The 12863-nt window shown below is 45.5% G+C and overlaps 1 protein-coding gene across 1 annotated transcript in view; it reads left to right on the top strand.

The window, feature by feature from the left end:
* The window catches only part of ARHGAP45 (Rho GTPase activating protein 45), a 268853-nt gene that overhangs the window by 211025 nt on the left and 44965 nt on the right, over positions 1-12863 (top strand). Inside the window, 3 exon segments of the mRNA XM_063914359.1 lie at positions 10009-10089; positions 10232-10309; positions 12389-12558. Coding sequence (XP_063770429.1) covers positions 10009-10089; positions 10232-10309; positions 12389-12558 — 329 coding nt within the window.

Raw genomic sequence — 12863 nt, 5'->3', positions numbered from 1 at the left:
AAGCCCTTACCTAATTTTTCATATGTGGTGCCTGCGGCTACTAGGGACTTGGAGGATTCCAAGTTGCTGGACGTAGTCAGGGCCCTGAAAATATATGTTTCCAGGACGGCTGGAGTCAGAAAATCTGATTCGCTGTTTATCCTGTATGCACCCAGCAAGCTGGGTGCTCCTGCTTCTAAGCAGACGATTGCTTGTTGGATTTGTAGTACAATTCAGCTTGCACATTCTGTGGCAGGCCTGCCACAGCCAAAATCTGTAAAAGCCCATTCCACACGGAAAGTGGGCTCATCTTGGGCGGCTGCCCGAGGGGTCTCGGCTTTACAACTTTGCCGAGCAGCTACTTGGTCAGGGGCAAACACGTTTGCTAAATTCTACAAATTTGATACCCTGGCTGAGGAGGACCTGGAGTTCTCTCATTCGGTGCTGCAGAGTCATCCGCACTCTCCCGCCCGTTTGGGAGCTTTGGTATAATCCCCATGGTCCTTTCGGAGTCCCCAGCATCCACTAGGACGTTAGAGAAAATAAGAATTTACTTACCGATAATTCTATTTCTCATAGTCCGTAGTGGATGCTGGGCGCCCATCCCAAGTGCGGATTGTCTGCATTACTTGTACATAGTTATTGTTACAAAAATCGGGTTATTGTTGTTGTGAGCCATCTTTTCAGAGGCTCCTTCTGTTATCATGCTGTTAACTGGGTTCAGATCACAAGTTGTACGGTGTGATTGGTGTGGCTGGTACGAGTCTTACCCGGGATTCAAAATCCTTCCTTATTGTGTACGCTCGTCCGGGCACAGTATCCTAACTGAGGCTTGGAGGAGGGTATAGGGGGAGGAGCCAGTGCACACCAGCTAGTCCTAAAGCTTTTACTTTGTGCCCAGTCTCCTGCGGAGCCGCTATTCCCCATGGTCCTTTCGGAGTCCCCAGCATCCACTACGGACTATGAGAAATAGAATTATCGGTAAGTAAATTCTTATTATTTTAACCCCAATTCCAATTACGCCACACAGTACTGCAACTTTATTTACATATGATCATGCAATAGTGCTCATAATTCATATTACATCCCACAGTATTATCACTTTACTTTATAAACGTTACTCCTCACAGTAGAGCCCCTTATTCACATTACATCACACTGAATTGCTCCTTATTCACATTACACCACACCCTATTGCTCTTTATTCACATTAGATGACACAGTAGTGCTCTTTCTATACGCAACGCCACATAGTAGAGCACCTTATACACATAATGCCACACATTAGTAATGCATTTATACACATTCCACACAGTAATGCCCCTTACACATATGAGACACCTTATTAATGTCCTTATAAACATAATGCGCCACCTTACACATTATGACAACCTTCATTAATGCCCTTTTACACAGAATGTCCCTTACACATATGCCGCACATTATTAGTGCCCCTATACACATAATGACACACATAGTGCCCCCTACACATTTGCTGCACATTATTAGTGCCCCTATACACATAATGACACACATACAGTAGTACCCTGTTACACATATGCCGCACATTATTAATGCCCTTATACACATGACACACATAGTGCCCCTTACACATATGTTGCACATTATTAATGCGTTTTTACATGACACACATAATGCTCCTTACACATATTTCGAACACTACTGCACAACCAACCCACTCACATGCACACAGCAATCACACTGCCACTAACACTGTGACCTCTGCCTCTGCTTGGATACAGATGTGTCCTCATAAATATTGCCTCAATGCTAACGTTGGGCTTTTTTATGAAAATGCATCTTGCTATGTGGCTAGGATGCACAAGCAGCTTCTGCTGATTAAAATTATATGCAGCATGCCTATATACTGTGTGAGACTGTGGCTGTAACTGCATATGAAATGCTACACACAGAATATAGGCATGCTGCATATCATTTTAATCAGCAGAAGCTGCTGATGCCCCTAGGCATATCAAATGCCCTAGGCAATTGGCTAGTTTGCCTATGCCTATGGCCGGCTCTGCCGACCCTCACACCAAGAAACATATTTCTTCCATATGCGATGGTAATGTTTAGATGTTACCACCTTCCTGGCTTGGACCATAGTCGAGATAACCTTGGCAGGAAGCCCTTTCCTGGCTAAAATCTCCCTTTCAACTTCCGTGCCGTCAAACGAAGCCGCGGTAAGTCTGGATAGATGACGGCCCTTGCTGAAGAAGATCTTCTTGAGGCGGCAGAGGCCATCGCTCCTCGAGGGACATGTCCAGGAGATCTGCATACCAGGCCCTGCGAGACCAATCCTGGGGCTTTCCCGATTTAGTATTTTGAGAACTCTGGGAATGAGAGGAAGTGGAGGGAACAGATAGACGAACTGGTAAACCCACGGCGCTGTCAGAACGTCCACCGCTGCAGCCTGTGGATCCCTTATCCTGGAGCAGTAGCGACGCATTTTCTTGTTGAGGCGAGAAGCCATCATGTCGATCAGCGGGCAGCCTCACCGTTGTACCAACAGTTGAAACACCTGCGGGTGAAGGCCCCATTCCCCCGGGTGCAGATCGTGTCTGCTGAGGAAGTCCGCTTCCCAGTTGTCCACTCCCATAATGAATATGGCTGACATGGCCCTGGTGTTGCGCTCTGCCCAGAGGAGTATCCTGTACACTTCTCACATTGCGGCCCTGATTTTTGTTCCTCCCTGTTGGTTTATGTACACCACCGCCGTGGTGTTGTCCGACTGGACCTGTATGGCCTGATGTTGAAGGAGGTAAGAGGCTGGGCATTGTAAATCGCCCAGAGTTCCAGAATGTTTATCGGAAGAGAAGACTATCGGGGCAACCACCTTCCCTGAAACTGAGCCCCTTGGGTCGCAGCCCCACAGCCGTGGAGGCTTGCATCCGTTGTCAACAGAATCCATGTCTGGATTCTGAACCGTCGGCCCTCCACTAGGTGAGAGATCTGCAACCACCATAGAAGGGAGATCCTTGCCTTTGGTGAAAGGGATATCCTCTGGTGCATGTGGAGATGTGACCCTGGCATTTGTCCAGCAGATCCAGCTGGAATGGAGGGGCATGGAATCTTCCGTACTGAATAGCCTCGTAGGAGGCCACCATCTTGCCTAGTAGGCTGATTCAAAGATGGAAAAGCCCGAAACTGGAAGTGGCTGTCTTGCAGCGCAAATCTGTGGTAAGCTTGATGAGGCGGCCAGATCGGGATGTGAAGGTATGCGTCCTTGATATCCATGGATGACAGGAACTCCCCTTCCTCTAGGCCAGAGACCACCGCTCTCAGATATTCCATTTTGAACTCTAACACCCGCAGGTATGGGCTCAGAGATTTGAGGTTTAAGATTGGTCTTACCGAACCGTCCAGCTTCGGCACCATGAACAGCCTTGAATAAAATCCTTTGTTTCGAAGCAGAGGAGGGACTAGGACAATAACCTTCGTTAACAGCAGTTTTTGTATGGCGTCTTGCAAGGTAACTCCCGACTTGAAGAATCTGTGAGGGAGTGTTTGAAACTCTAACTGGTATCCTTGTGAGATTGGGTCTCTCACCCAAGGATCCCAGCAAGACTCCACCCAAACCTGTTGGAAATATTGAAGTCGAGCACCAACCTGAATGTTCCCCTGCAGCTGGAGCCAACCGTCACGCGGCGGGCTTCATTGAGGAAGAACCTGAATTCTGCTCCAGTGATCCAGCGGCCACTGGTCTGCGAGGTTTACCTCTATTTCCTCTAGCTGCATTTGAGGAATCCCTGGCCCTGCCTCTGAATCTGGCCACACAAAAGTACTGTAGAGAGGGTCTGGGATAAGCACGTCTAGCCAGAGTACGTCTCCTTGATTGCCTCACTCATGAAGTTAGCAGGAGTGTCAGAAGCTCATCCTAAGGCATAGTGTTAACAAACCTTCTATCACATTACCAGACCATTTAACAATAGCCCTTGAGATCCAACAACAAGCAATGGTGGGTCTTTGTGCGACTTCCACTGCAATGGATTTGAGTGTAGTCTCAATCTTATGATCAGTAGGGTCTTTTAAGGAGATAGCACCAGGTACAGGCAGTACAATCTTATGTGACAGCCTGGATACTGAGGTATCCACAGCTGGAGGATTCTCCCACACCTTCCTATCCTCAGGGTGGAAAGGGAAAGAGATCCAACCGCTTAGGGGTTGGAAATTTCTTGTCAGAATTAACCCACATCTCTTTAAAAAGTGTGTTTAATTCCTTAGAGACTGGAAAGGTGGCAGTAGACTTTTGTTTTACATTAGAAAATGACTCATCAGGTTCTGCCTCTTTATCAGGGATATTCAGGACCTCCCTAATAGAATAGATAAGTGCTTCCACACCCTGAGACAGAGTACTGTCTCCTTCATCAACCTCTACTTCCCTTCCTCCAAATCTGGCATCTCATTATCAGAGTCAGACTGGAGCACATGGGCAGTGTACGTTTCTGTGAAACCAGCATAGGGGGTTGAGAGGCCGGTCTGAGATCAGAAGTATGAACCAGAAAATCATCCATAGATTTTTTAAACACTTGTCTTTCCTGTCTGGCAGTAGCCAATTCAGATGATATGTTAGACATCATCCCGTTAAATCCAGCCATTCTGGTTCCTGTGTGCTGCTTCCCTGTGAAGGGAGACTGCACTGAGTACATAACAGAGACCCCCCTGGAGTGGTGCTACAGGACTGAAATATAACTTTCTTGCCAGACATGTTTATACAGCAGAACACACGCACAGGAGCAGTGAAATATACACAGTAACCCAGTTTACAGTCGGGATGGAGAGAGACAGAGAGGGAGAGAAACCAGCACACTCCTGCCTCAATCAGCTAAAGCAGTGCTTAGCCAGGCAGAAACTAGAACCTTAGATATGGTAACTAGTTTTTACAGACAATATATTGCTCCCCCCTTCTACAAAATACCCTGGTACCAGTGTAAAGTGCTTTAGAGGGTCCTTGGAGGAGCAGCGCTTCCCTGCATGTAGCCTGTAGTATGATACAGCAGGAAATGGCGCCTCTGAGCTGTTGGTCCCGCTCTGAGTAAAGCCCCACCCCCTTAATGGTGCGTGGTCCCTGTTCTTTATTATACTGGCATGTGTCTCTAATTTACAGAAAATGGGGTTAAAACCCCTTTGCTGTGTCAGCGCAAGTGTGGGTATATGCAGCGGGCACCTCAGCCCGCCGCGCCCTTATGTCGCCATGTGAACTGGGGGCCCATTAACCAGGACCCCGATTTCTGTACTCACCATGCCAGCGTCTTCAGCTCTGTTAGGGCTGGTGGCCTGCTGTTGGAGTGTGCGCACACCCTGGGGGCGAGCGAAACAACACCTCGGGAGCTATGTCCTGTCAGTGGGGATCCAGACCATTAACCCTTCAAGAGGTTGGTCAAGTCCCCCCCCCCCCCCTAAGTCCCATGATGCAGGCAAACTGGTGCCCACCAGTTCTTCCTGAAAATAACCAACTAAAATAAAGATTTTGAGGAAACACTCTGGAGCTCCAGAGAATGCACCTGGCTCCTTGGGCACATTTTTCTAAACTGAGTCTGCAGGAGGGGCATAGAGGGGAGGAGCCAGCACACTCTGAAGAATTTTTAAAGTGCCAGGCTCCAATGGACCCCATCTATACCCCGTGGTACTAAGACCATCCCAGTATCCCCTAGGACGGTAGAGAAATGTGTGTGTGTATCCACATAATTTGACAACCTTTATAGACAGATTTGTATCTGCTGTTCTTTGATTTTGCATGTAAAAAGGTACATTACTACGTAAGTGAATGGCCATACTAGTATCATTATCTGATTTACAGTCTACATTCAATTTAAAAAGACACAGGTTAAGTCCAAAGTGGTATGCGCAAGGCAGCACTTAGCACTTTTTATACGAAAGAAAGATTCAATTTGTAACCCTTTACCCAGATTACTTTGAATGATAATTGCACCTGTACTCCCATTTATCATGATGTGGTGACCAACACAAACCCATACTTCAGTGTGGATTATACTTATGGTCCAATAAGGGATGATTTAAAACAACTTTTTCACCAGTTTCTTGTGAGGGATATGTTCTACACCAAAGTGCCCATTCATCTATTGATAGTATTGTTTTTCCTATGTATACTGCTGGCATACACAGCTAGGTTTTTTTTTAAACTCCATTATAATTTGACAGCTATGACAACAATATGATACCACACGGTAGACTTTTATAATGTCTTCTGATGGGGACTTGCATCATTTGTTTATCACATAATGCCTTGACCACAGCTACGTTCTGAATAGAGCAGCATTCCCCAATCTCTGTCCTCAAGGCACACTAACAGTCCAGGTTTTAGTGTTAACCGCAAACAAGAGAAATTAATACAATCCTCAATTGCTTTTACCATACCTCCCAACCAGTGGTGGAACTAGCGAGCGGTGGGCCTAGCGAGCGGTGGGCCCCCCTCCTCCCCCATCCCATCCAAGTTCACCCCCTCACCCCTGGAGAGGATCTGGTGAGGGGGACCTGCTCAGGGCCAGAGAAATGGATACCTAGCAACAGTGCCGTAACTAGACATTTTAGCACTGTGTGCAAGAAACGGCATCGGAGCCCCACCCCTGCATGCAAGACAGGGGCAGTGCGCGCCGTAGGCGCGCGCAAAAATCCATAGTGGCGTGGCTTTGTGGCGAAGGGGTGTGGCCACAAAATAATACCAATTCATAAAACGGTGCACAGTAGTTTCCATTATTCAAATTACGCCGCACAGTAGCACCACTACACCAGGTAGAGACCCTTTTACACCTTACGACGGACAGATTCCTCTTTTTACACATTACGGCAGACATCGTGCCCTTGTTAAACATAGCGGCAGACAGCGTACACTTTTTACACATAACGGCAGACAGCGTCCCCCTTTTTCCACATTACGGCAGACAGCGTCCCCTTTTTACACATTACGGCAGACAGCGTCCCCTTTTTACACATTATGGCAGACAGCGTACACTTTTTACACATTACGGCAGACAGCGTGCCCTTGTTACACATTACGGCAGACAGCGTCCCCCTTTTTACACATTGCGGCAGGGAGATTCCGCATTTTTACACATAGCGGCAGGCAGATTCCCCATTTTTACACATTGCGGCAGACAGTCCCAAGAAAGACAGAAACACCGAAAGAAACACAGAAAGAAAGAAAGAAAGAAAGAAAGAAAGAAAGAAAGAAAGAAAGAAAGAAAGAAAGAAAGAAAGAAAGAAAGAAAGAAAGAAAAGAATTATACTTACCCTCTCCGCTGGCTCAGGCTCCTCGGTGCAGCTTCTGACGATTCCCGGGCAGGAGAGAAGGAGGAGGAGGGAGGTGGAGGAGGGAGCCGCAGCAGTGCTGTGTTATTGGTGGAGGCGCTGCTGCTGCTGCCCCTCTGCTTCACTATAGGCTGTTCTCGGAAGACAGCCTATAGTGAAGCAGAGGGGCAGCAGCAGCAGCGCCTCCACCAGTAACAAAGCGCTGCTGCGGCTCCCTCCTCCACCTCCCTCCCCCGTGCCGCTGCAGTGCGCTCCTCTCCTATCCAGGCGGCTGTGTGCTGCGGGCAGCGGTTGCCCGCAGCGGCATGTAATGAGTCAGTTTTGACTCATTACATGCTTTGGGCCCCTGGACAGAGGCGGGCCCCAGTGCAACGCACTGGTTGCACTGGCGGTAGTTCCGCCTCTGCTCCCAACATAACCCTCTCCAGGAGGGACATAATGTTCTGCTCCTGCACTTCCCTCTTAATTTGTGATTGCCATCACCTGTGCTGACACACCTTTCTTACCCATTAACCTGTTCAACACAGGTGTAGACAATCTTACATTAAGAAAAAAGTCCAGAAGCAGAGCACTGTGTCCCTCCTGGAGAGGGTCATGTTGGGAGGTATGCTTTTACTAAAAGAGCAAAATAAACTTGGAAAGTAAGTCACTATTTGTACGTAAAAATTAGTATTTTATGTTCGTTATGAAGATGGAATGTAGGAATTCATAAAAAAATGTCCTTGAAAAATCTCCGTAATACATCCTCAATGATCACAAGATGTATACATAGGCTTACCATACTATCCCTTTAAACTGGGACACTCATGAATTACACAGGTTCTTTGGCTGATTAATACCAGGTGACATGCAGGCTTGTAGTCAGCCAGCCACAGAACCTGTGTAATAACACTAATGAGTGTCCTGGTTTAAAGGGATAGTATGGTAAGCCTATGTATACATATAAAAGAATGAAAAACAAAAGGCAAAAAATAGTGTAGTGTGTCCCAATAAATGGTGTGTATATAGATGTGGATATTGGTGGCTACGTCCTCAGCATGTTTTTTATATATTATAATATGCCGTACCGTACTCACACAGCGGTGACATATATTCCATCCATAGAGGTTTCTTTTGTGATGGTTCCTAGCCGTCAGTCTATTGTGTGAACACCCAGTGGTACGGATAAAGTAAATGGGTGTATCCAATTTACAACATCAGGCACATGACTACTCACATAAAGGTTTCTTTCAGAAGTCTCTCCCGACCTTATTCCTTCTGTAACACAGCTCCTCTATATTTGGGAATACACACTGGGAACTCCCCCACTGTTTATTTTGATCTCTTATACCCCTTTCACACTGCCAATGCCAGATCCCACCCGGGAATTGGAAACGGGTCCTTCCTCGGTGGGATCCGGCATTGGCCGCTGCTGCAGGCTTCCCCGACCCGGCAATATGCTGGGCTGGTTGCCATAGCAGCGTGGGGCGGAGCCGGCGGTGGGGGCGGAGGTGGAGGCGGCGCTGGGAGATGACATCATCTCCGCGCCGCCACTCCCTGCTGTAGTAAACGGGTCTCGGGAAGCATCGTCCCGGGAGCCCGTTTACGCAGCCACTGACCTGGTATTCAACCCGGGCATAACACTGCTTTATTCCCGGGTTGAATTGCCGGGTCAGGCGACCCGCGATTTCGGCTATGTCCCTTTCACACCACATGCCGACCCGTGTTGACCCGGCAATATGCTAGGTCGATACCGGGTTATTTGTGCGGTGTGAAAGGGTTATTAGTGAGTGCAATTAAGAGTTGTATTATTTTCTCTTTTTTTTTGGTTTAGATTTTGTGTGTATGACAGGTGATATCTATCTTTATAGTCAAGATTGCAGCTCCTAGTGTGCGCATTGGCATATCCATAATTTTAATAATAACCCTGCTTGAGCACGGGTGGCTTAATTAGTACTTCGATTACTTTGATTTAACCATCTGTGCAGAAGCCTGGATATCACTAAAACCTGCACTGTTAATGTGCCTTGAGGACCGAGGTTGGGAATGCCTGGAACAGAGGAAAACTGGCTTTGTAGGCTTAGGGCAGTGGTTCTCAAACTCGGTCCTCAGGCCCCCACACAGTGCATGTTTTGAAGGTAACCCAGCAGGTGCACAGGTGTATTAATTACTCACTGACACATTTTAAAAGGTACACAGGTAGAGCTAATTATTTCACTTGCGATTCTGTGAGGAGACCTGGAAAACATGCACTGTGTGGGGTCCTGAGGACCGAGTTTGAGAACCTGTGGCTTATGGGATCCCTAGTTATATCGGTGGCGCATGAAATAACTCTTATCATTGATGAGACTATGGTAACTTTGCTTCATTCTGCAACTTTGACAGAATGCCTACTTGTCCTTTTACCCTATGCACTTGCAATCAAAAGCCCATATGGGACCTGTGTGCACTGTGGAAGCCTTGCCTCTCATTCATCTGAAAAAAATTACATTTATTGTTACTAATTATTATAGTTTATTTGCACACTAATACTTTGTTACCATACACCTGGCCTCAGACAGCCCCTATATTTACATTTAGTTTCTAGTAATAACATGCTATACCCTAGGAAATCCTGTTTGTGCTATTCTTGAAATAGACAGACATTTCTCCACTGAAAGATACATAACTTGTTTGAGCCGTAAAGATTCTTTGAGTGATGCCTTAAACATATTGTTTTATATATGGATTTTATATAACTGCTCATCATTATATTATTAGGAGGCAGAGGTCATCAAGTACATAAGTCATGGCCAAGTGCTATGTCTGAGGGAGACACAACAGGGAGCAAAGAAACCACAGGTACATTTGCACATTTTAAGGCAGTGGTCATATTGACACATTATGAAAATAAAACTATTTTGTTATCTATGCAAATAACAGACTTGTTATGTTCATATAAAGTGGAATGTGTGAAATTTTAAATGAAGTCTCCTATTTGCAGGTTTCTCAGAAAAACTGATACAGCCTCTCTCACCCAATGAAGACGTTGAAAGCAAAAGACTGACAGCACTTGAACAAGGTAGTCAGGCAAATACAGGACTTCTATAGGGGTTTTCTGTATATGTAGTTACAATGAGAACATGTATATTGATTGTGGCACAAACACCTTCAAAATGATAGATTTGGCTGACAGACGGCAGACAACTTAGGATGGCAGACAACTTATGCAAATATAACAGTCTTTTTGTTGCCGACCCCTAGCACTAAAGCTGGGTACACATTAGATGACCTGTGTGCCCAGCCAACGGCAGGTGCTTTGGAATGATATATCATGCGGCCTGTACACAATGCACGATCTGGAGAACAACCACATGACATATCGCTCCCCTGCCGCATCCAAATGCATGGAGTCATCAGCCCATACTTGCCTACCTGACCCTCTCCATGAGGGAGAAAATGCTCTGTTCCTGGACTTTCCTGGTAATGTATGATTGCCATCACCTGTGGTGAAACACCTTTCTTATCAATTAACTAGCTCATCACAGGTGATGGCAATCATACATTACCAGGAAAGTCCAGGAACAGAGCATTTTCTCCCTCATGGAGAGGGTCAGGTAGGCAAGTATGCATCAGCCACATCTTCAGATTGGGCTGCATGTACAGCAGATCTGAAGATGCGACAGATGATCCGTGGGAGCTCACAATAGTGCATACACATTTCACGATTTGAACGATTTCTTGTTCCAATCTTTTGGAATCGGGCAATCATTCAAAAAAAAAATGTCTAATGTGTGCCCAGCTTGAGATAACACAGTCCAACTGACCATGAGCTAAGCCAGTTGGTCTGGCATCAATTGCCCCACTCACAGGAATCAGCACCTTTTCAAAGTCTAAGCACCACCCCAGCTCTATCCTGATTTGTTGGCTTTAAATCCTTTGTCATAGATTCCTACTCTCCTGGGAAATTGGTTAGCGTTCTTGGCTGCCCACTTTCTCGCAACACGTCCCCTTGCTTTGCTGATCTGGCTGCCCCCTCATGGAGAAGACAGCCAGGAAGTCGGTGATAAACAGCTTCTCTGCTTATAACACAAACACACCTATCTGGTGTCGCATCATAACATTCCAATTAGGCTGCTGTCAAATTTGTATGCAACAGTGTAAATAGCGGTAACGTTAGCTGGTGGTTCTGGGCAACAGAAAAGCACCCCTAAGTGTTCACCTGACAACTGTCATCTTTTAGGCTGAAAAGATTACATGTAGATTGCTGAAACTTTATGCAGAATGCCTGTGGGTTCTATCTGTATACCATTTACACAATCTTTTTCAGTACTGCATAATTATCTTTGTTAGGCTGTTGCACTTAAAAGCATTCTATTAGTAGTGAGAAAAAATACTTTGTTGGAAATGTGAACAAATATTTAAAAACATAAACGAAACATGGTTAATAATGCAGTAGACCTATTTCCATTTAATTCATTTGTTGTTTTTAAATGACTAGCAAATCTAATAGTGGTGACATTTTACACATTTAAAGAACATTCCAGGACTCCATACTCATGGGATTAACCTGTGATTAAGAAGAGGGGGCACAACAATACTTTATAGTAAACCAGTGGAAGTATATGCAGCACGCCACTCAGAGTCTAAAAGACTGAGGACAGTACACTGTAATGAATTATGTTGGAAAAGGTGATTTTTTTTCTCTATCTTATATCATTTACATATTTTAGATGGGTTTTCTGTGTTTTGTTTGCATGTTTAATACATAGGAACACTTTAAGGCTTTGAATTCACTAGAAAACCTTACTGACATCCTAGCATCTTGTGTTCCAGTGCTAAGGCACATATACATTTACTTTATACATTTGTGAATTTTAGGAGAAAAGTTGTTTTATTTTAGATTTGTGGTTTTATCCGGAACACTACCTGAATAAGCAGAAGCATGCCATATAGTGGTCATATAATATATTTATTTTTCTACTTCTGTAAGGGTTAAAACTTATCAACTCATATCAACTAAGTAGACCTATACAAAACATCATAATACCTACAACCCATGAACTTCAGCAGAACAATACTAGTAGGGTAGAAAGTAAAAAAGTTAAGAGCTCAGTAACAAACGAAACAACATCCATTGTGCTAATATTTTCCTACCTAGGCATTAATGGACTCCCTGCAGACTTGGAGGCAACAAGCCCTACTGGTCCATTCCGCAATGTTGGGTTATCTCGAGCTGCTAGGACGCACAGGCTGCGCAAACTACGGACGCCAAGCAAGTGTCGAGAGTGTAACAGTTATGTGTACTTCCAGGGAGCAGAGTGCGAGGAGGTGAGATGGAGAACATGGGGGTGGTGCAGGTGTTTTTAGTGTCCCTCGCATTTGTAGTCTCTTCATCAGGGGCACAGCATTTGTGGGGAGGCTTACTGGGCCTCCAGTTCACAAAACTTCCCTTTGTAGTGCCACCAGTACACAATATGCCACACAGTGCCAGAGTTAACATTATATCACACAATGTCTGCAGTACATTTTAGTGTCCCCAGTTCAATTTTGCAACATTACAGTGTCCCCAGTTCATATTATAGTACCCCAGATCATAATATGCCACATTACAGTGTCCCCAGTTCATATTATAG

Source organism: Pseudophryne corroboree, chromosome 1, assembly GCF_028390025.1.
Source record: "Pseudophryne corroboree isolate aPseCor3 chromosome 1, aPseCor3.hap2, whole genome shotgun sequence".
Taxonomy (NCBI): domain Eukaryota; kingdom Metazoa; phylum Chordata; class Amphibia; order Anura; family Myobatrachidae; genus Pseudophryne; species Pseudophryne corroboree.
The sequence above is the reverse complement of the archived record's forward strand: the minus strand, read 5'-3'. Positions and strand labels throughout refer to the sequence as shown.